The sequence below is a fragment of the Ahaetulla prasina genome, chromosome 7, assembly GCF_028640845.1.
Source record: "Ahaetulla prasina isolate Xishuangbanna chromosome 7, ASM2864084v1, whole genome shotgun sequence".
NCBI lineage: Eukaryota > Metazoa > Chordata > Lepidosauria > Squamata > Colubridae > Ahaetulla > Ahaetulla prasina.
Window position 1 is genome coordinate 96,631,178 of NC_080545.1, and position 24,412 is coordinate 96,655,589.

At 42.4% G+C, this 24,412-nt stretch overlaps 1 protein-coding gene across 1 annotated transcript; it reads left to right on the forward strand.

The window, feature by feature from the left end:
• Positions 1-771: 771 nt before the first annotated feature.
• On the forward strand, positions 772-24,129 carry LOC131201791 (interleukin-15 receptor subunit alpha-like). The gene is made up of 6 exons (XM_058190004.1): positions 772-965; positions 8,041-8,229; positions 19,359-19,436; positions 21,484-21,711; positions 22,714-22,801; positions 23,992-24,129. Exons 1-5 carry the CDS (start codon positions 890-892, stop codon positions 22,758-22,760), a joined length of 618 nt encoding a protein of 205 aa, XP_058045987.1. The 5' UTR covers positions 772-889; the 3' UTR covers positions 22,761-22,801; positions 23,992-24,129.
• The last annotated feature ends 283 nt before the right edge of the window (positions 24,130-24,412 follow it).

Sequence of the window (24,412 nt, forward strand, 5' to 3'; positions counted from 1 at the left end):
TTTTTCTGCAGACCACCAAAATTTTCTTTCAGACCACCAGTGGTCCACAGACCACCAGTTGGTGACCACTGGTCTAGGCTATTCCCAGGCCATTCCATCAGTGGAAAAGGATTATCTTGAAACTGCAACTTAGAACTAAGGAGAAATTTCCTGACAGTTAGAACAATTAATAAGTGGAACGACTTGCCTGCAGAAGTTGTGAATGCTCCAACACTGGAAATTTTTAAGAAGATGTTGGATAACCATCTGTCTTTTTTTTTTGCATTTATATCCCGCCCTTCTCCAAAGACTCAGGGCGGCTTACACTATGTTAGCAATAGTCTTCATCCTATTTGTATATTTATATACAAAGTCAACTTATTGCCCCCAACAATCTGGGTCCTCATTTTACCTACCTTATAAAGGATGGAAGGCTGAGTCAACCTTGGGCCTGGTGGGACTAGAACCTGCAGTAATTGCAGGCAGCTGTGTTAATAACAGACTGTCTTACCAGTCTGAGCCACAGAGAATTGACCAAAGGAAATTGGTTTGCAACTTCAGCTAGATGCCTCTTGATTTTAGAAGGAGTTGGTACAAGAGGTGGTAAAAAATTGTCCACTCCGTTGGTCACGTTTTTGAACCGCATGGGCAAACCACTTCCTTCAACCGTAGCTCAGCTATAACAATCTTGTTTGAAAATGCAACTTCCTAGATGAGTAGGGATCTTATGCCTGTTTTCAATTTCAGCTCCTTGCAGGGTCGGTGGGCGGGTGGGCGAAAAGGACATAAAGCTGGCAAGATACGATCAAACTGCCTTCTGCTCTGGACCTCCAGAAGAGAGATCTACAGACTCTGAATTTGTTAGCTAAAACTCCTTTTCAAACTGATCTGAAGTTCAACTCAAGAAAACATGACCGGCTTTTTTCTTAAGTTTGGGCTCCTTCTGTTATGCAGCATTTGCCATTATAGTGAAGGGCTTGGAAAGGGTAAGTTAACTTCTCTTCCGTTGCGATTGTCATCTGAAAATATGTAAGGGAAGGCAAACTTTATTTATTTATTTTATTTGTCACAACAGTATATATAAGCATAAGCATGAAATAACTATACGATGTATAAGCATATATATAAGTATAAGCATGAAATAACCATACGAATTGGATACAACCAAAGAGAACATTAGGACAGGAATGGTAGGCATGCTGGTGCTCTTATGCACGCCCCTTACAGACCTCTTAGGAATGGGGTGAGGTCAATAGTAGACAGTTTTTGGTTAAAGCTTTGGGGATTTTGGGAAGAGACCACAGAGTCAGGTAGTGCATTCCAGGCATTAACAACTCTGTTACCGAAGTCATATTTTCTGCAATCAAGATTGGAGCGGTTCACTTTAAGCTTAAATCTATTGTGTGCTCGTGTATTGTTGCAATTGAAGCTGAAGTAGTCTTCAACAGGAAGGACATTGTAATAGATGATTCTATGAGTTAAACTCAGGTCATGCCGAAGGCGGCGGAGTTCTAAATTTTCTAAACCCAGGATTTCAAGTCTGGTGGCATAAGGCATTTTGTTGTAAACTGTTCTAGCAATTCCATTTCCCCCGGATGGATTTGTCTCTGAACGTGCCCGTGAATGAAATCAAAATTCGGAAGCAAAGAATTTAAGAAGATTTTTTTTTTTGGTTTTTTGCAGATGATTTAGGCGTAGTTGGCAGAGTGGTTGTGTGTCTCGGAGAAGGCAAATCAGGTGACAGCTTAACATTACCCGTCTGCAAATATTGCTTCTACAAAACAATGATCCTGGAATCATATTTTGTGAGCTAATTGTCCCTGAGGACATTTTTCAGTTGATAGAAAGATTATTAATTAGTTTGTTCCACTCTTGGTAGAGAATTTACTGCTGAACTACCATTTCCAGCAGCATCAACCATTATATCATGCTGAGGGGAGGCTGGGAATTGTAGTTCACCAAAAACAGGTAGATCAGACCTAGCCTGTTCCTGAAAATGAGAGAGAAAGAGAGAGAAATGCAAGGTAAAGTTAGCCTCAAGGTAAATTCAACTTTGGTGACTATACCCATGATATAAAAAAGCTGTTGAGACTCTAGACAGAGTGCAGAGAAGAGCAACAAATATGATTAGGGGGTTGGAAGCTAAAACATATGAGGAACGGTTGCTGGAATTGCATTATTTATTTATTTATTTATTTATTGTTCACACTTTTATACCGCCCTATCTCCCTAGGGACTCAGGGCGGTTTACAGCCATATAAAAACATATATATATATACAGAATAAAACATTAATTTAAAAAACTTATTACATAGGCCGAATATTTAAAATAGAGATATAAATAATAAAACCCCATTAAAACCAGATTTAAAATTTAAACATTTAAAAATTTAAAAATTCTAGTCCAGTCCTGCGCAGAAAAATAGATGTGTCTTAAGCTCGCGGCGGAAGGTTCGAAGGTCAGGAAGTTGGCGAAGTCCTGGGGGAAGCTCGTTCCAGAGGGTGGGAGCCCCCACAGAAAAGGCCCTTCCCCTGGGTGTCGCCAGTCGGCACTGCCTGGCCGACGGCACCCTGAGGAGTCCCTCTCTGTGAGAGCGTACGGGTCGGTGGGAGGCATTCGGTGGCAGCAGACGGTCCCGTAAGTAGAATAGAATAGAATAGAATTTTATTGGCCAAGTGTGATTGGACACACAAGGAATTTGTCTTGGTGCATATGCTCTCAGTGTACATAAAAGAAAAGATACGTTCATCAAGGTACAACATTTACAACACAATTGATGATCAATATATCAATATAAATCATAAGGATTGCCAGCAACAAGTTATAGTCATACAGTCATAAGTGGAAAGAGATTGGTGATGGGAACTATGAAACGATTAATAGTAGTGCAGATTCAGTAAATAGTCTGACAGTGTTGAGGGAATTATTTGTTTAGCAGAGTGATGGCCTTCGGGAAAAAACTGTTCTTGTGTCTAGTTGTTCTGGTGTGCAGTGCTCTATAGCGTCGTTTTGAGGGTAGGAGTTGAAACAGTTTATGTCCAGGATACGAGGGATCTGCAAATATTTTCACGGCCCTCTTCTTGATTCGTGCAGTATACAGGTCCTCAATGGAAGGCAGGTTGGTAGCAATTATTTTTTCTGCAGTTCTAATTATCCTATGAAGTCTGTGTTTGTCTTGTTGGGTTGCAGAACCGAACCAGACAGTTATAGAGGTGCAGATGACAGACTCAATAATTCCTCTGTAGAATTGGATCAGCAGCTCCTTGGGCAGTTTGAGCTTACTGAGTTGGCGCAGAAAGAACATTCTTTGTTGTCCTTTTTTAATGATGTTTTTGATGTTAGCTGTCCATTTGAGATATGTCCATTTGAGAGCTGTCCATTTGAGAAATGGTGTCGAGTCGCCTGGTTGAGCAGGGGTTAGAATAGAAGACCTCCAAGGTCCCTTCCAACTCTCTTATTCTGTTCTGTTCTATCCAGGAACATTTTCTCATTGATATTAGGGAGTAAATGCATTGCAATTTTCTTATTCCTAGATTCTTTTTCTTTCTTTCTTTCTTTCTTTAAAAAACCCTATCCTTCCAAGAAACTTGGGAGTTTCTGATGGTCCACAACTTCATGAGTTTTGGCAGAACAAGGAGAAATGGGGAACCCAAGCAAACCCTCCAGTTGTCGAAGGAGGAAACCCACATCTGATAAATGGCAAGCCTCTAGCAGCCATCTACAGACAAGGAAAATAGATTTCCAGAGTTTTATTAACCAGAAATATTGAAAAGAAAAAGCGACTTAAATTACAAAAGGAAAGACAAGAACTTACCTAGTTTTGTTTCTATCTGGAAATCGCTGCTGGCCTTTTTTTTTGTTTTAACGCTTTCTTTTTCGCCGCACCCTTCTTCTTTCCTCTTTAACTTTTCTGATTTTCCTTTCTAATTTGTATTTTATCTCCTAACGAACTTTAATTTTTTTTAAAAAAAAAAATTTAAAATCACGAAGAATTCAAGGGGAGGTGGATTCTTAACTTCATTAAGAAGTCAGGAAACCTACAAGGCTTGTGAGAGAAGTCTCACACAAGGCATGTTTTTCCATTTTTGTTCACCTCGATGACTTTGGGTGAAAGGGAAGAGGCTGAAAGTAAAAGCCCGGCTGAAAGTAAAACCTGGTTGACATGACGGCAAGTTACGCAGCAGACAAAATGTGGTTCCATCAAGGAGCTTCTTCAAAGAACTGTTTGAAGTCTTGAGAGAAATGTGGCTGGCTTTGATGGAAAGTGAGAGTTGGTTACGCACACGGCTGGGTTTCACTTGAAGATTGTTTTTTTTTTCATTTTACCATCTTTTTTTTTTTAATTTATTTACATTTATATCCCGCCCTTCTCCGAAGACTCAGGGCGGCTTACAGTGTGTAGGCCAATAGTCTCATCCTATTTGTATATTTACAAAGTCAACTTATTGCCCCCCCCCCAACAATCTGGGTCCTCATTTTACCTACCTTATAAAGGATGGAAGGCTGAGTCAACCTTGGGCCTGGTGGGACTAGAACCTGCAGTAATTGCAGGCAGCTGTGTTTTAATAACAGGCTTCTTACAGCCTGAGCCACACCGCGGCCCTTTGAGTATATCTTTGAGTATATATCTTTATATATATTTTCAGTCAGAGCCAACCAGCAGAAATCATTATAAATGGGAAAAGAACCCATTACATTTTTAATTTTTTTTTTGTAAAAAAAACCACAGGTGCATTATCTTTCAGAAATAATGTTTTTTTTTTAATCCTTTTGAATTTCTACCTGGATACATTTCAGCTTGAAAAAGGCCACCTGAATCTTTCAGGGGAGTTTCTGCGCTGGGGCAGAGGTGATGGAAGCCGTGAACTCATTAGGGACTGGAAACCTTTTCTGGACTTTTTGCTGACAAAAAGGGGGAAAAAAAACATGATTCATGGGTTTGATGATTAGAAAAGGTAGACTACATATAGAAGGAAATTAGATTGAAACCTTAGAGAGAGGGGGTTAAGAATAACTTTTCTTGTAACCGTTCTCTGAGTTTGGTTGTTTTCTTGCAGATGTTTCATGACCCAACTAGCTGACATCATCAGTGCTGATGATCTGTGGCAGGGGTCTCCAACCTTGGCCACTTTAAGACTTGTGGACTTCAACTCCCAGAATTCCACAGCCAGAAAAGCAAAGCTGGCTGAGGAATTCTGGGACTTGAAGTCCACAAGTTTTAAAGTGGCCAAGGTTGGAGACCCCTGATCTGTGGCACAGAAGATGTTACCTACTTGGGTCCTGAAACGCCTACCAGTCAACAACCAAGCTCAAGAGAGCACCAAGGATTCCAAACGTTATGCTACTAGAAGGAAAACTTATAAAATGTTCTACGGGTGGCAAGATTGGCCAAAATGTTTAGCAATATGTCCCAAAACTATTGGAAATGTAAACAAATACCTGGCACATATTACCACATGTGGACCTGTATAAAGGCAAGGAAATTTTGGATTATAAATTCATATGTGGTTAGAAAAAATGATTAGACAACATATAGAGTTTAAGCCAGAATTATTTTTGTTAGGTATTATATCAGATGGCTATGATAAAGGGACAATATATTACACATCTTGACAGCAGCAAGAATTGTGTATGTGCAGAAGTGGAAGAACGAAAACACCCCTTCAGAAGAGAAGATGATAAGGAAGATACTAGTCTGTGCGGAAATGGACTAACACTAAAAATAAAAGCTATGTTGTGTCTCAACCGCCCCCCCCTCTCCGCAGCCGGGCCCCTCTCATCTCCTGTTATCTCAGCCAGAGACTGATAATGCAGATGAAGGGCCTGGCATGCCTCCGGCCCCCGGTCCTGGCACCATGCCCAGACAAACCGAGCAAATAAGCCCCTCCCCCACAGCATGTGAACATGAGGAACCTGAAGCCAGTCACGAGCTGGAATTGCCGGCAGCTGGAGGGTGGATGGATCCACGCTTCCGGAGAATGGAGAGGCGACGTCAGCAAAAGGAAGGGAGGGGCAGGCCTGGATAAGTGCTGAGTCATGGAGCCACACCCCATGGCCTATATAAAGGATCTGCTTTCTGGCATTCTTTGAGTCAGGCAAAGTCTAATTTGGATTGCTGAAGTCACATCTTGGACTCCTGCCTGCCCTGAGAACTCTGACAGAACTTTGGCAAAGCTGCAGAGGCTCTGTGGCCACGCTTGATACAGATTTCCCCGACCCGGCCGTCAGAGGAGGAGTGGGACACGACAAGATAAAGGAGATACAGAGTACATGGAATAGATTCTATCAATGGTTAGAAACATGAGATAGAAGTTGGAATGCGAAAGAATCAGGTTAGGTGGAGATGGAAAGAGACATTATGTATGTATTAGAACGTAAGTATTAGAATAATAGATTAGTTGACATTCTAGAATATGATGGTCAAAAATAACCATACAACACTACCACTGTTTAAAATAGTATATATGTTATTTGTTTTTACCTTTGTTTCATGGCAAGTGGAGTGCCAAGACAATTATATGTATTCAATATATTTATATGTAAACAATTAAAAAATATTTTTAAAAAAAGGGGGAAAAAAAGAAGGAAAGTTTTCAGATGCAGGAAGTATGCAAATTCCATGTTATGCCAAGCACCAAAAATCATTCTTCCTATTTCGGTCGGTTCCCATTTTGTCTTGATGAGAGAAAATAGGACCCTGGAGCCATTTTGGGAGGGAAGGATGGGAGATGTTTGTGCCTTGCTTTCATTTCAAGGTACTGTTGGTACCTTGGTATTCAACTGCTTAGAAACTCACCAAATTTGGTACTTAACACATTTTGGTGTGAAGATTTTGTCTCCGGTACTCATCATTTGTTTGGTACTCAACGCACAAGGTAGAACTTCTTGGTATTGGCTGCCTTATGACTTACTACATTATTCCTTATGGGGAAAAATTACTTTGTTTTTATTTACATATCCTCCTTGATTCTAAATGTCTAACTTCTGCTTCTATTTTCTGATTTTCTAGCCCTGCTGTATTGATGTGCAACCTTCTTTCTTTCTATTGAAGGAAATAATTATTATGCTATTAAATCCTAAGAATAGAATAGAATAGAATAGAATAGAATAGAATAGAATAGAATAGGAGAAAGAATAGAATAGAATAGAATTATAATAGAATAGAATGGAATAGAATAGAATAGAAGTAGAGAAGGAAAAGAATAGAATAGAAGGAAAAGAATAGAATAGAATAGAATTAGAGAAAAAATAGAAGTGGAGAAAGAATAGAATAGAATTAGAGAAAGAATAGAATAGAATTAGAATAGAATAGAATAGAATAGAATAGAATAGAATTAGAGAAGGAATAGAATAGAATAGAATAGAATAGAATAGAATAGAATAGAATAGAATAGAATAGAATAGAATAGAATTCTTTATTGGCCAAGTGTGATTGGACACACAAGGAATTTGTCTTCGGTGCATAAGCTCTCAGTGTACATAAAAGCTATAAGTGGTAAATCATGATCATAGTCATAAAAATACATTCCTCATAAATCAGAAGATACAACACTTAGTGAAAGTCATAGAATGCTAAATAAGCAATCAACATAAATCGTACTAGGAAATTAAATAAAACAATATAAATCGTGAAGCTACAAGCAACACATTTTAGTCATAAGTAGAAATAGAGATAGGTAATAGGAAAGATGAGAAGAATTATATAATAATAAAGCAGAGGAGGTCCCTCACATTTTTAACACCAGGGACCAGTTTTGTAGAAGACATTTTTTCCCCATGGACTGGAAGTGGAAGGAGAAATATGCAGCCTAAATCCTTCACATGCAACTTCCACTCATCTCCAGCTGTTTGGCCTGATTCCTAACAGGCCATGGCCTGGGACCGATCCACAGCCCAGAAGCTGGGAACCCCTGTCCTAAAGAATTACATGAAGGAGCTTCTGCTTCCTTGGGTCTTTTCCATTCTGGAAGAACGGTGGAAGAATGCAATGGATCCCGTCCAACTGGGGCTTTCAGGCAGGATCAAACAGCACCATATTTATAGTTTCTCTTTCTTCACAGATGAATGTCCTGACCCTAACACAACTAAATGTGCAGAGTATTACATGGATCAATATGTTGTGGGTACTTGGGCTCGATATTATTGCGATGAAGGCTACAAGAGAAAAGCCGGAATAACTAACATTATCAGATGCAAGAATGTCTCTGGAGTCGTTCAATGGATAAGCAGTTCCCAACCAGTTTGCATAGGTAAGAGATGGGATTGCTGAGAAGCAGGGGTGAAATCCAGCAGGTTCTGACAGGTTCTGGAGAACCGGTAGCTGGAATTTTGAGTAGTTCGGAGAACCAGCAAATACCACCTCTGGTTGGCCCCAGAGTGGGGTGGGAATGGAGATTTCGCAGTATCCTTCCCCTGGAGTGGGAAGGGAATGGGGATTTCTCAGTATCCTTCCCCTGGAGTGGGGAGGAATAGGGATTTCACAATATCCTTCCCCTGGAGTGGGGAGGGAATGGGGATTTCGCAGTATCCTTCCCCGAGGAGTGGGGTGGGAATGGAGATTTTGCAGTATCCTTCCCCCCGGAGTGGGGAGGGAATGGGGATTTTGCAGTATCCTTCCCCTGGAGTGGGGTGGGAATGGAGATTTTGCAGTATCCTTCCCCTGCCACACCCACCAAGCCACACCACGCCACCAAGCCACGCCCACAGAACCGGTAGTAAAAAAATTTGGATTTCACCACTGCTGAGAAGCCTTTGGGAAGCCTGGGGAATAGAGTTAGTCCTTGATGTATGACCAGAAATGAACTTCACTGCAAAGCAATGGCAATCGCTTAAGAAATTGTTTTGTGAGTTTTGCCCCATTTTTTCCACCCGTTTTCAAGGCTTTTTTGGGGGGAAATTTGGGCCAAAAAAAAGTCTCAAAAAAGGGGTTGAAAAAACCCTCAAAGATAAGCCTCAAAAATGGGCTGGAAAAAGGGCTGGAAAATGGGCTGGAAAAAGCCACAAATATGAGCCGAAAAAACCCTCAAAAATGGACCAAAAGAAGCCCCCAAAATGGGCCAAAAAAGCCTCAAAAATAAGCTGAAAAAAGCCTCAAAAACAATCGGAAAAAAGCCTCTAAAATTGTCTGAAAAAAAGCTCTGAAAATAGGCTGGGAAAAAGGCCTGAAAATGTGTGTGGAGGCCCAAAAAAATGGCCGGTGGATGGGTGGGACTTCGGCAATATTCTGTCTATAAGACGTACATACATTTTCAGCCCCTTTTGGGAGGCAAAAAAGTGCGTTTTATAAACTGAAAAATACATTAAGTGAATTAATAGCAGTTGTTAAATGAATCATGCAAACTGTGGGAAGAAATATCCATCTTTCTCGGGGGGGATAGACATTGGAAACATGGAGGTTGATTGGAAAGAAGTTTTAATGATGATCAGAACCTCCAGTGTTTATGGTTCTGGGCAGCTGACCACATGGAGTTGAGAGTGGGTTTTTTTTTTAATACCTTCTCTTGGGCTGTGCGCTTGAGCTTCCTGTTCCTGTGCAATGTATTCTATTGGCTGTTGTAGGGGTCATAGCTGGCTCTATAGGTTGTCTGAGCTAAGTTTGGTTGAAGTTTGGAGGAGGATGCAATGAGGGCTTGCGTTCTGAAAGGGTGTTGGGCAATCCCTATATTGTGGCTTAATGGCTTTTTCCTGTGTTGGATCTTGGGTGATGGCTGCTTCTAATCCTACCATTCCACCTTTCTTTCAAAATATCTTGTCTTGAATGGATTATCAAATCTGCATTTCTAAAAGCTGGCGTCAATATCTGCTCTGGCTATTAAGAAAGACTTGGAGGCGGCTTTCTGTCTCCAAGAGCATCTTTCTCCATTTCTCCTTTAGGGAAATATATAACAACAGAGTTGGAAGAGACCTTGGAGGCCTTCTAGTCCAACCCCCTGCCCAGGCAGGAAACCATCTCAGTCAGATGGTTATCCAACATTTTCTTAAAAATTCCCAGTGTTGGAGCATTCACAACTTCTGCAGGCAAGTCTTTCTTATTAATTGTTCTAACTGTCAGGAAATTTCTCCTTAGTTCTAAGTTGCTTCTTTCTTTGATCAGTTTCCACCCATTGCTTCTTGTTCTACCTTCAGGTGCTTTGGAGAACAGCCTGACTCCCTCTTCTTTGTGGCAGCCCCTGAGATATTGGAACACTGCTATCATGTCTCCCCTAGTCCTTCTTTTCATTAAACTAGACATACCCAGTTCCTGCAACCGTTCTTCATATGTTTTAGCCTCCAGTCCCCTCATCATCTTTGTTGCTCTTCTCTGCACCCTTTCTAGAGTCTCAACATCTTTTTTACATCATGGCGACCAAAACTGGATGCAATACTCTAAATATAATAATCTGCCTTTTCTAAAAATATTCCACAAAATGTTTCATTCTTCTAGAAGGTGGGTGCTGACTTTCTACCCAACATTAAGCTCTCATTCATCAAGCAGCTCCCATCTTGCATTATTTCTCAACTTGCACCCACAGAGCCATGAATCCAGGGGTGGGCTTCAAAAATTTTAGCAAGGGGGACTTCCGGTTGGCTCCGCTTTTTGGATTAAAATATGGTGGATTATGCAGGCCATCTTGAAAAAGAAGATTAAGTTTACTCCACAGGTTTTTTTTAATTAGGAATAATTTCAGACTGTACAGTTATCGAGACTAAATTGATTTTGAACCTAATAACTGCTGCGAGATTATTGATTGCACAATATTGGAAGAAAGAAGACTTACCTACAATTAGACAACGGACTAGTAAAGTATCCAATTCAGCAGAAATGGCAAAAATTACTGCCTACTTGAAAGATTATACACAAAAAATATATATTTTGGAATGGAGAAAGTGGATTGATTACATTCAAAATAAGTATCAGATTAAAAAATACCATAACATAACATAACATCAGAGTTGGAAGGGACCTTGGAGGCCTTCTAGTCCAACCCCCTGCCCAGGCAGGAAACCCTACACCATCTCAGTCAGATGGTTATCCAACATTTTCTTAAAAATTTCCAGTGTTGGAGCATTCACAACTTCTGAAGGCAAGTCGTTCCACTTATTAATTGTTCTAACTGTCAGGAAATTTCTCCTTAGTTCTAAGTTGCTTCTTTCCTTGATCAGTTTCCACCCATTGCTTCTTGTTCTACCCTCAGGTGCTCTGGAGAACAGCCCAACTCCCACTTCTCTGTGGCAGCCCCTGAGATATTGGAACACTGCTATCATGTCTCCCTAGTCCTTCTTTTGTTAAACTAGACATACCCAGTTCCTGCAACCGTTCTTCATATGTTTTATCCTCCAGTCCCTAATCATCTTTGTTGCTCTTCTCTGCACTCTTTCTAGAGTCTCAACATCTTTTTTACATCGTGGCGACCAAAACTGGATGCAATATTCCAAGTGTGGCCTTACCAAGGCATTATAAAGTGGTACTAGCACTTCACGTGATCTTGATTCTATCCTCTGTTTATGCAGCCCAGAACTGTGTTGGCTTTTTAACAGCTGCTGCACACTGCTGGCTCATATCTAAATGGTTATCCACTAGGACTCCAAGATCCCTCTCACAGGTACTACTATTGAGCAAGGTACCACATATACGGTACTGGTGCATTTTGTTTTTGGCCTAAATGTAGAACCTTACTTTTTTCACTGTTGAATTTCATTTTGTTAGATAGCGCCCAATGTTCAAGTCTGTCAAGATCTTTCTGTAACTTGAGCCTATCTTCTGGAGTGTTGGCTATTCCTGCCAGCTTGGTGTCATCTGCAAATTTGATGAGTTCCCCATCTATCCCCTCGTCCAAGTCATTGATGAAGATGTTGACGAGTACTGGGCCTAAAACAGAGCCTTGGGGTACTCCACTGCATACTTCCCTCCATGTGGATGTAGTTCCGTTGAGGACTACACGTTGAGTGCGGTTGGTCAGCCAGTTACGAATCCATCTGGTGGTGGTGCTGTCTAACCCACATTTTTCTACTTTATCTAGTAGTAGGTTATGGTCTACTTTATCAAATGCCAATTATCAAATACCAATTAGCTTTTGAGTGAAGTTAGGATTTGTTTTGTATTAGTAAGTTTAAGAAAGAAGGGAATTGATAGTGGGAAGGTGTGAAAGGACTGAGGATTATGTCTTATGTTATATTTTAGATTATGGTTGTTAGATATAATACCCTGTATTTTGTTCTGGGAAGTCTTGGGGGGGAGGGGAAAGGGGGCGAAGCGGGAAGATTATAAATTGATTGATTGCCAATGTACACGAATAATTGAAGAATTAATTAAGTTGGAATGGTGCAAATTCGGGCCTGCTCAGCAACCACTCCAGAAGGGAAAGGGTAGGGAGAGAGGAGAAGAGAGAAGGAAGAAAGTAGGTAGGTAGGTAGTAGGGGGAGAAGAAGGAGGGGAAGTGAGAGGGTTAGAAAGGATGGAAGTGAGAAGTGGGAAGGAGGAGAGGAAGTAGGAAAGTGAGGTGGAGGAAGGTGGAGAAAGTAAAAGAAGGTAGAGAAGGGTAGAAAGGTTTAAGGAAGGGAGTGGGGACTGGGCAGGCCCGATTGAGCATAATTTATGGGGAGGAATAAATGTTGGATAATTGAATGTATTGTACACTGGTTAAATTGTTGCAAATATTATGGAAAAATAAAAAAAAAATTGGGGAAATTTTTTTTTAGCAAGGGGTTCTCTGCCTGGTTGCTGGGTGGGTGTGGCTATGGGTGGGGCATGGCCTAGTCGGCCTCCTGCACCACGACAGGGGCAACGTTTTTGCCCTCCCGAGGCTCTGGAGGCTTTTTTCGAGCCTCCGGGAGGGCGAAAACAGCCTCCCCAGGCTCTGGAGGCCAGAAATGGCCCCGGCCTTTCTGAACTTCCGATAGGCCCGTATTTCACCCTCCCTGATCTTGTACTTACCTGCATCCAAAACAGGCTGTGTGGAGACTCCTGGGAGGGGAGGTGTGGGGTGGGCAGAGCCAGCCAGGAGTGGGATTTGGGGGTTCTCGGAACTGCACAGAATCTTAACCAGAGGTTTTCCTGAACCCCTGCGAATCCCCAGCAGCCCACCCCTGCATGGATCTGAAAAAGATCTAAGACCCCCCAAAAAAGTGAATATTTTGATAAGAATATCTGCAAAACGGTAGCTTTTATCTGGCTCCCCTTCTTACGAATTCTCCAAAGTCTGAGAGAGCTTGGCAGAGGAAATGCAACACACCAACATGTGGACAATGCTAACGTGGACCAACCTAAGGGGTGGAACAATTTTCTGCCTGTCCCCAGAACTCTGAGCTTGCTTCAGTGAGACCCCCCCCCCCCCGCTGTTTTTTATCAGACGACCGTGAAGCTGATATCATCGCTGTAGGAAAAACATTGTGGTTAACTAATACCGTCTCCAGGAAGCGCATGTCTGCTTCTGCAGGGAGCTATGACGCAGTTTCTGTTTAATATTTTTTCAGTTTATTTATGTATTAATACTGTAAGATACACAAATACAAAAGAAAATAGTAGGAAAGATAGAGGAGGGAAAAGAGAAGGGGAAGGTGTGGGGAAAAAGAAAGAAAGGGACAGGTTTTCCCCCCCCGCGCCATCACTCTGCTAAACAACTAATTCCCACAACACTGTCAAACTATTTAGTAAGTCTTTATTACCATTATCACATCACATCACATCACAACAATACAAGAGCAAACAATAGATTTAAACTTAATGTTAACCGCTCCAATCTTGACTGCAGAAAATATGACTTCGGTAACAGAGTTGTTAATGCTTGGAATACACTACCTGACTCTGTGGTCTCTTCCCAAAATCCCCAAAGCTTTAACCAAAAACTGTCTACTATTGACCTCACCCCTTTCCTAAGAGGTCTGTAAGGGGCGTGCATAAGAGCACAAACGTGCCTACCGTTCCTGTCCTACTATTGCTTCATGCTTATGCTTATGTATGATATTGTGACAAATAAATAAAAATAAATAAATAAATAAATAAATTATTCTTCTCATTTTCCTATTACCTATCTCCATTTCTGGAAAGGTGGCTCAGTAGCTAAGATGCTGAGTTTGTCGATCAGAAGGTCTGCAGTTCACCGGTTCGAATCCTTAGTGCCGCGTAATGGGGTGAGCTCCCGTGACTTGTCCCAGCTTCTAGCAGTTCGAAAGCATTTAAAAAATGCAAGTAGAAAAATAGTGACCACCTTTAGTGGGAAGGTAACAGTATTCTGTGCGCCTTTGGCGTTTAGTCATGTCGGCCACACGACCACGCAGATGTCTTCGGACAGCACTGGCTCTTCGGCTTTGAAATGGAGATGAGCACTGCCCCATAGAGTCGGAAATGACTAGCGCATATGTGCGAGGGGAACCTTTACCTTATCTCCATTCCTACTTATAACTATAACTTCGTTGCTTGTGTCTTTACAATTTATATTGTTTTATTTAGTGTCCTAGTATGATTTATGTTGATTGCTTATTTAGTATCTATGATAAATCATGACTATGATCATGATTTATCACTTATAGCTTTTATGTACATGGAGAGCTTTATGCACTGAAGACAAATTCCTTGTGTGTCTAGTCACACTTGGCTATAGTGACCAGACGTCCCGCTTTTGGCGGGACAGTCCCGTTTTTTAATAATTTGTCCCACATCCCGCGGCATTTCAAAAAAGTCCCGATTTTTTTTTTTCACTCCCATTCTGAAAATGGGAGGCAGCAACGCAAGAGGAGGAGGAGGAGGCGGAGAAGGGGGAGTGGCAGAGAAGGGGGCGCGAGATCGCCCGCTGCCTGGAAGAGCCGAGAGGAGAGCCGAGGAGAGCCGAGCCTGCCTAGAAGAGCCGAGAAGCGGCAGCTGCTCCTCCTCCTCCAGCCAGGTGGCGAGACTCAGCGCATGCGCAGCCCCCGGTCAATGGTGTCCCGCTTTGCCATCGCTGAAATCTGGTCACTTTACACTTGGCCAATAAAGAATTCTATTCTATTCTAAAAATAAATTTAGAAATGATTTCCGACTCCTTTTGGTGCAGTAGAATAAACTAATAACATCAAACATCCACTGCTTACTTTTACATAATAGTATAATTTAGCCACTTCTATAACAAAAAACCTATCTAATCGGTAAAGCCCAAAATCAAACTTTCATTTCCCCCCGCCCCCACCTCAAGCACAAAGTCCAGAAGCGGTTTCCAAGTAGAAACCAAGGCAATTGTGGGGTTTTTTTTTTCCTTTTATCAAAGCAGTCAATCTCTGCTAACTCCACCAACCTCTGCAGCCATTTGTCCATTGTGGGAATCGAAGCGTCTTTCCATTTTTGTGCATAAAGTAAGCTTGTTGTCATCAACCTATATAGAGCATCAAAGAGGAGAAGAAAGGAGGGAACTAGAGAGAAAGAGAGGGGAGTGGAGAAGAGAAGGAGGAGAAAGGAAAGGAAAGGAGAGGGATGTTGTAAAAATGGATGAAATATGGTGTACAGGACAAAAGAAAACAGACAGACAATTTCATATATTTTTCTTGAGGGTTATACTATTGAAACTATAACGGAATGCTAAAGCACATAGGATAATATGCTCGCTGAGGGATTCTGGTAGTTGAAGTCCACAAGTCTTAAAGTTGCCAAGGTTGGAGACCCCTGAACTAGGTAACATCAGCAGTGTTTCTTTACCTAGTAATAGTTATAGTTAATTTATTTATTTATTTATTTATTTAGTCAAACACAACAATATATATAAGTAGAAGCATGAAATAACCATACAAATTGAATACAATCAAAGGGAACATTAGGATAGAAACAACAGGCATGCTGGTCCTCTTTTGCACGCCCCTTACAGACCTCTTAGGAATGGGGTGAGGTCAACAGTAGATAGTCTTTGGTTAAAGGTTTGGGGATTTTGGGATGAGACCACGGAGTCAGATAGTGCATTCCAGGCATTAACAACTCTGTTACTGAAGTCATATTTTCTACAATCAAGGTTGGAGCGGTTCACTTTAAGTTTAAATCTATTGTGTATTGTTGTGATTGAAGCTGAAGTAGTCTTCGACAGGAAGGACATTATAGCAGATGATTTTATGAGTTATACTCAAGTCATGCCGAAGGCAGCGTGAGTTCTAAATTTTCTAAACCCAGGATTTCAAGTCTGGCGGCATAAAATATTTGGTTGTGATCAGAGGAGTGGAGAACTCTTCTTGTAAAATATTTCTGGACATGCTCGATTGTACTAATGTCCGAAATGAAGTGTGGGTTCCAGACAGGCGAGCTGTAATTGAGAATTGGTCTAGCAAATGTTTTGTATGCTCTGGTTAGTAGTGTGTTGCGACTCCAGCCCCCGAACCTGGCCCCATGCCTGAAAGTGACTCCGAGAGTGAGGGGGAAAGGCCGGTAAGGCTTACCTTGGGAGCACCGATTCCTTTGGCCCAGCTCCAGGAGCCAGAACCAGGCCAGTCGGAGGACGTAATGAGGCCGTCATTTCCTGATTCCTCCCTTCCCCAGGCTACGCCTTCAGACCCAGATGATAATAATAATAATCAAGCTTGGATTGACCGGTGCTTCAGAAGATTAGAGAGGCGGCGTCATCAAATGGAAGGTGGGGCAGGAGCCCCACCCCACAGGAGATATAAGGAGCTTTGGGACTGCTCTCAGTCCATAGGAAGCAAAAGTTTAGCTGAACCGTTTCAAAAAGAGCCGAAAGTCTTGCTACGTGAGTCATTTGTTTGAACTTTGGCAGGCAGCTGCGATTTCTCTGCCAAGACTGATAAGAGCCGTGAATCCACTGGCTGAAGGCCAGCTCGTTAATCCGAAGTGAGGAAGGAGACAGAACATAGTGTAATCTTTCCGGAGAAGAAGCTACACAAGATTAAGTTTACAACTCTTAAAGCCTTTTTGGCGATGTAGTTGCAGTGGGCAAGTAGTTGGTAAGATTAAGTTATTTAGAAATAAAATGCAAAATATAAAGCTAGGGATTTCACCCTTTGAAGGATCCTTGGTGCTCTCTGAGATTTATTGTTTTCTGGCAGAAGTTTCATGACCCAAACTGAGAAGCACTGATGATGTTACCTAGTTGGGTCATGAAACATCTGCAAGAAAACAAGCGAATTCAGAGAGCACTAAGCACCCCTCATGTCAATCCTAAACTACAAATATTCCCCTTTATTGGTACCAGGTGGATTTTGTACTGTTGCTAACGAACATTACAGTTACTTTGCATTTGCATTTGACTTGTTTTTCTCTCTTTTAAAATGGTGATAAGGGTTTATCAAACCATTACAGACTGGAATGTGGGAAGACTTTTTATCCTCTTGCTCTATGAGTTGATTGATAGCTTGTCTGGATAATGCCTCCTGATAAGAGACAGCTTGCTAGTGCTAACTGGCATCTGGTTTGTCTTGTGACCTCCAAACAACCTTTTTCACTTATTAACATCTTAAAATGTGCCCCCACTTCTGTCGTCACACTTCATTTTAATGAACATGTGTGGTATTAAAGGTAAAGGTTCCCCTCGCACACATGTGCTAGTCGTTCCCGACTCTAGGGGGCGGTGCTCATCTCCGTTTCACAGCCGAAGAGCCAGCGCTGTCCGAAGACGTCTCCGTGGTCATGTGACCTTTTGAGCGACAAGCTCAGCGCCTTAGCCACTGAGCCACCACGTCCCTTTTTGTGGTATTATGGGATGCAAATACGTAACACATTTGACTACAGGTAACATATTGCCTATGCAAAGGGGAAATTATTTTTGCCATGTCTTTTCTCTTTCATTTTCTTTGACGTCTTAACTGTAAAAGGGAATGTATGATGGGTCTCAATGGGTTCTCCCTTTCCATAGGGTGATCCTACTTTATCAGAGTACTCTGAGAAAGTACTTTTCAATTTAACAGATTAACAGAGTTGGAAGGTCATCTAGTCCAACCCTCTGCCCAAGCAGGAGACCCTACATCAGGGCTGTCAAATTCTCAGCCCGTAGTCCGGATGCGTCACGTATTGGCCACGCCCACGCCCGGTTTAGTGAAGTGGGGGGGAAATCCCAATATATCACGTGACGATGTGAGTTTGACATCCCTGCCGTACACCCTTTCTGACATTCTCTTCTTGAAAGCTTCCAGTGATGAAGCTCCCACAACTGACGACACAAATGAACTTCCGACTCGGTTGCTTATTAGAAAAAGTAAACCGAGGAAAGTATCTAGAGCAGTGGTTCTCAACCTTTATAGTGCTGCGACCCCTTTAATACAATTCCCCACGATGTGGCGACCCCAACCGTAAAATTATTTTCATTTTGAATTTATTGCCCCTGAAGCCGTATTGACTAGCTGTATCGACTATTGCTTGAGATTGCCTTGAGGACAGAGACACTAAAGCGGAGACTCCTCCCCTGTCGTGTCCCACTCCTCCGCTGATGGCCGGGTCAGGGAAATCCATATCAGGCGTGCCTCTGCAGCTCTGCCAAAGTCCTAGCAAAGTCCTCAGAGCAGGCAGGAGACCAGAAAGTGACTTCAGCAAGGTATGTTTAGACTTTGCCTGACTCAGAGAATGCCAGAAAGCAGGTCCTTTATATAGGCCATGGGGTGTGGCTCCATGACTCAGCATTTATCCCGGCCTGCCCCTCCCTTCCTTCTGTTGATGCCGCTTATCAATTCTCCTGAAGCGAGGGTCACTCCAGTCTGCAGCTGTTGGTAATTGACCTTCCTCAGGCTCACATGCTGTGGGGGAGGGGGAGGGGTCTAGTTGCTCCGTTTGCCTGGGCATGGAGCCAGGGCTGGGGGCTGGAGGCGCTTCTTCCTCCTCAGCCTGTCTGGGCATGGAGCCAGGGCTGGGGCCGGGAGGCATGCTAGGACATTCCTCAGCGTTCGGAAGCAGATAAGAAGGCCCCGGCTGCGGGGAAAGCGGACGAGACACAACACTCCCCTATTAAGTTTATGGCGCCTGAAGCCAGATTAGGCTAGCGATTGGGAGTGATTGCAGCTGGCTTGAGAGGGAGACATCAGAGCAAAGATTTCTCTCTTTTTTAATTCATCGCACCTGAAGCCGAATTCGGCTAGCAATTTGAAGAGCCTGCAGCTGGCTTGTGGAGTCAACCATTGGAGCGCGATTCTTCAACTCACAAGTATACTTCCCATACTTCCGATGGTCTTAGGCGACCCCTGGCAAATCGTCATTCGACCCCCAATGGGGTCCCGACCCACAGGTTGAGAACCGCTGATCTAGAGCTAGATTTAATTATCAGACGGCCATCTTCATTTTTTTTTTTACACCCTATCTCCCTGCAGACCTCTCTCCCATCTCATCCCAACTTCATCCAAACTCAGAAACTGCAATCTAGGGAATCTGGTTGTACCTCTGTAGGATTTTTGTTTTTCTTACTAGAATTTCTGCAAAACTGACTATGTTGGTAAATTTTTCTTTCAGGGCTGCCTCCTACCGAAAAATGGGAGAACAGTTCCACTGGGCCCCAAATCAGCACCAGAACCTCAACAGCCGCAGAAGGTAACTCCGAGTATTTGTTTTTTAAATACCGCTTGCAATAATAGCAAATTCATTCTCCGTATGGACCCGTGTGGCCATCTGAGGCCAAATGAAAACCAATGAACCCCATCCATGCAACAAAGTTTGAGGACAGCACAAATAAGGATTTGGGGAGGGGGGATCTTTAAAGGAGTGTGCACTATATAACAAAAGGCAGTGTATAAATATTTTAAATAAATAAATATTTGTAACAGGTCATGGTTGTCCCAAAGGTGCTTTTTTTTCGGGAGGCAACTGGACTTTCTTGGTTTTTTTTCTTCTTTTGAAGACATTTCGCTTCTCATCCAAGAAGCTTCTTCAGCTCGGACAGGATGGTGGGGAATGGAAGGATTTAAATTCTGAAAAATAAAGCCTCCAGAAAAAGCACTTTTGGGACAATCGTGACCTGGATCAGGGGTCTCCAACCTTGGTCCCTTTAAGACTTGTGGACTTCAACTCCCAGAGTCCCTCAGCCAGCAAAGCTGGCTGAGGAACTCTGGAAGTTGAAGTCCATAAGTCTTAAAGGGACCAAGGTTGGAGACCCCTGACCTGGATGACTGAGAATCTCTATAGACTTTTAGCTATACAATTTGGGATGAATACCCTTTAAATCAGGGGTCTCCAACCTTGGCAACTTTAAGACTTGTGGACTTCAACTCCCAGAGTTGGGAGTTGAAGTCCACAAGCCTTAAAAGTTGCCAAGGTTGGAGACCCCTGATTTAAATGGTGTGGGAGTAGGAATGGATTTCCAGAGGAAAAAAAAAATTGCAGACTCCAGGATCCATTTGCATCACTCAGGTGACCCTGAGGACACAAATAAACCTCCAAGTGCTTCAAAGACCCTCTAAAAGGATGCAAATGACCAGCTGTCTGCAAGGAATATAAATCCTTCCATTCCCCACTATACTGTCAGAGTTGAAGAAGCTTTTTGGATGAGAAGCGAAATGTCTTCAAAAGAAAAAACAAGAAAATCCAGTTGCCTCCTGAAGAAAACACCTTTGGGAGTCCGGATAGCCACATCTAGAATCTCCAAGATACAATTGATTAAATTAGAAGGTTACAACTTTAGCCTGGCAAGGTTCTGTCTATCAGGTGTAAGAAAATTAAGAACCGATCCCAGGTGAATCTCACCACGTGATCTTCACCCTTAGACCTGACATTTGTGGTTCGGTGAACCTGCAATTACTCTAGAAAGAGTGCAGAGAAGAGCAACAAAGATGATTAGGGGACTGGAGGCTAAAACATATAAAGAACGGTTGCAGGAACTCGGTATGCCTAGTTTAATGAAAAGAAGGACTAGTGGAGACATGATAGCAGTCTTCCAATATCTCAGGGGCTGCCACAAAGAAAAGGGAGTCGGGCTGTTCTCCAAAGCACCTGAGGGCAGAACAAGAAGCAATGGGTGGAAACTGATCAAGGAAAGAAGCAACTTAGAACTAAGGAGAAATTTCCTGACAGAACAATTAATAAGTGGAACGACTTGCCTGCAGAAGTTGTGAATGCTCCAACACTGGAAATTTTTAAGAAAATGTTGGATAACCATCTGTCTGAGATGGCGTAGGGTTTCCTGCCTGGGCAGGGGGTTGGACTAGAAGGCCTCCAAGGTCCCTTCCAACTCTGTTGTTATTATAATTATCTTAGCAGGTTGTATGAACTAGGCCATTGCACTGGGCTGTAATAGGATTGGTGGATAGTGGATGCAACAAGAACATTTCGTTAAGTGTGAATGAGCGTGTATGTGAAGCCACAACAATTTGGATGGATTCTGCCCGGTCTCTACAAATTCAACCAACCTATGGTTCCTCTGCTGTTGTCCCTAATTAAATGTTCTTGCCCATATATCAGCCTCTTAATTATCCAGCGGAGTAATATTATCACATCACCAACTACTCTAAGGACCGTGAATCAGTAAATCAATTTATCCTACTGTGACTGTCATGTTTAGTCACCGGCTAAATTCTGATGAATTTAAGGTTGTCAGTTTTAGGGGAGGAGGTTCTCTCATTTTCTCTTTTCTCAAAATCCATAGGATTTTGTGGCACTCCTGTCCGAGTGGAGCATGCCACTGTTAAGGTGACAAAGTATAAACTGGGGCAAAAGCTAACATTTAAATACTTGAATGAATCTCAAGTATGGGTCCCCGGCACTGGTATTATTACGTGTGAGAACTCTAGTGGAGTTGCCGCCTGGTCCAGCTTAAATCCACAATGCACCGATGAGGTCCACTTGACTTCGGGGGAGCAGCGTCTCAATCCAGGTAAGAGGGCCGTGCAAGACATTTGCTGCGTCCTTTAGTCCTGAAGTTTGAAAAAGACAGTTTGCAGGCAGTGTGGGGCTGGGAAGCAACAACATCTGGGGCACAGTTGGGTGTTGAGTCAGTAGCACTGATTACTTAGAGTTGTTGTTGTTGTTGTTGTTAGTTGCGAAGTCGTGTCCGACCCATCGCGACGCCATGGACAACGTTTCCCCCAAGCCTTCTTATTACTTACTTAGGGTATCCACTTCATTTGCAGCTTCATATGGAGGCTCCTGCCTGATAAAGTAGGTTATTGTGGAAGGTACCACCAGACCAGACCTCAGGTCTGCTTAACTAAAACTGTATTTTGATGTATCATTTAATACTGATGAAAGGAGGTAGCGAAATTGGAACGAAGACATTTATCTATCTACCTATCATTTATTTATCTATCATCTATCAATATATATCAATCCAGCTTCTATCTCTCTATTATCTATCATCTCTCTCTCTCTCATTTATCTATCAATCATCTATTTCTATCATCTCTCTCTCTCTCTCATTTTTCTCTATCATCTATCTCTATCTATCATCTCTCTCTCTCTCTCATTTTTCTCTATCATCTATCTCTATCTATCATCTCTCTCTCTCTCTCTCTCATCTTTATCTATCATCTATCTCTATCATTTATCTCATTTATCTATCTATAAATCATCTATCTCTAACTATCATCTCTCTCTCTCTCTCTCTCTCATCTTTATCTATCATCTCTATCTGTCTGTCTGTCTGTCTCTATCTATCTATCTATCTATCTATCTATCTATGTGGTTGAAGCTGAAAAAGTCATTGACAGGTAGGATGTTGTAGCAGATAATTTTAGGAGCTAAGCCTAGGTCATACCGAAGGCGGCGTAGTTCTAAGCTGTATATGTTTATTCCCATGTAGTGATATTGAGGAAGTGGGATATGACTGTTTCATTTAGTTACCATGAAATTTATGGCTTTCTTTTTCCCCCTCTCTTAGCTATTTTATGCATTATGGCTGCAGGGACTATGGTCTTCATTTTATAAAGGTTCCTGGCCAGCGGAAGGGCTCCCGGTAATTTTCAATGGTACGTGAGATGTAAAAAAAATAATAATCTACATCTTTTCACAGATTTCCTCTAACACTCCTAACAGGTAGAAGGTCCCTGGGAGATCACTTTTCTTTAGGCATGAACTCATGGAATGCTTAGAAACATTTTGCGTGATTAGTGTGTTTCACTGTGTCCAAACGGAACACAAAGATTAACACAGTGCAGAGCTTTAGATTCCAGAAGGCGCATGTGGGATCAGTTGTGGTCCACCAGCAGCCTGAGGAGCTGGCAACGGAGTCGGACAGCGATGAGGCTGAGGTGAGGCCAGGGCCATCGGGAATTGAGGTGCGAACTCCAGAGCCTCCAGAGACTGATAGTAGTGAGGCAGAGGAACAGGAGGAGTCTGTTCCTAATGCACGCATGAGAAGAGCTGCCAGAAGGCAAGAGCAGCTCAAGCAAAAAGGACAACTCGGGAGTAAGGCCAGGAGATGATTGGCCCCTCCCATAAGGCTTAAAACAGACCAGCAACGGTGTTTGGGCTTTGCCGGAAAACAACATTGTAGCTGCGTCTTCTGCTTCGTCTCCTGCTTTGTCTCCGTCTTTGTTTCTGTGGCTTCTGGATGTTTGCCAGGAAGGGCCTTTGGCGGTTTGCCTAATTGGACTAAGGTTTGTGAGATAACTGAGGAATTTGTGTTTGGGAGGCATTTGTTTTACTTTGAGTTGAAGGACGCTGGGAATGAAGTTATTCCCAGCTGTTCGGATAAAGTTTTTTTTTCCCCCCACAAACTAAGTTTATAACTACTTACTTGGGCCTGGGTCACAACAGGATCCTAGATTTTATGTTTTGTAAAAGCCATCGTGGCGTTTCCCTGCGCAGCATGTGGGAGCCCCTTTAGCAGTATCAAATGTAGATCAAAGCACTGCACAAGCTAACCACAATCAATGACATGTGAGAACGATTAATCAGTGGGACAACTTGCCTCCAGAAGTTGTGGGTGTTTTCCCCAGTGGGTGGTGTTTTTTTTTCCCCTGGAAACTGCGATCATGCGATCACTGTAACTTCAAAAAAATGGGTCATAAGTAGCTCTGGGGAGGTCTGTTGTAACTTTGAACAGTCATTAAGCAACCAGTTGTAAGTCAAGCACTACCTACTAGCACTAACTATTGCCCTGAAGGCAGGCAATTTTAAATCCTGTATTTATTTATTTTATTTTATGTTTCTGCAGGCACAAGAAAGCTTCCTGGGAAGATACTTATCCAGTATAATTCTGTAATTCGGTTCTATGGAAGGAGAACAGGAATAGAAATGGACCATCCAGAGCTCTGGTGTCACATGATATACATATGACCTGAAATGATTGAGGTCACAGCACATGTTTAACTGTTACTGGTTAACCCACTTTCTCAGTTTACACAATACATTAAGCCACAAATTGACGAAACAGGCTGAGTTTGTATGACAAACCACCACCACCCCAAAAAAACCCTAACCAAGTTTAAAGCTAATTAGACTTAGCTTGTTCTAAGAACGAAGCCACCCGAAGTTTAACTGAGCTGGTTGAATGCGTTACAAAAACCCTGCCAATGGGTTTCCAAATCATTCTTGAAAACTGTGTTTGCGGTATATCCACCATTGGAAGTAAACCA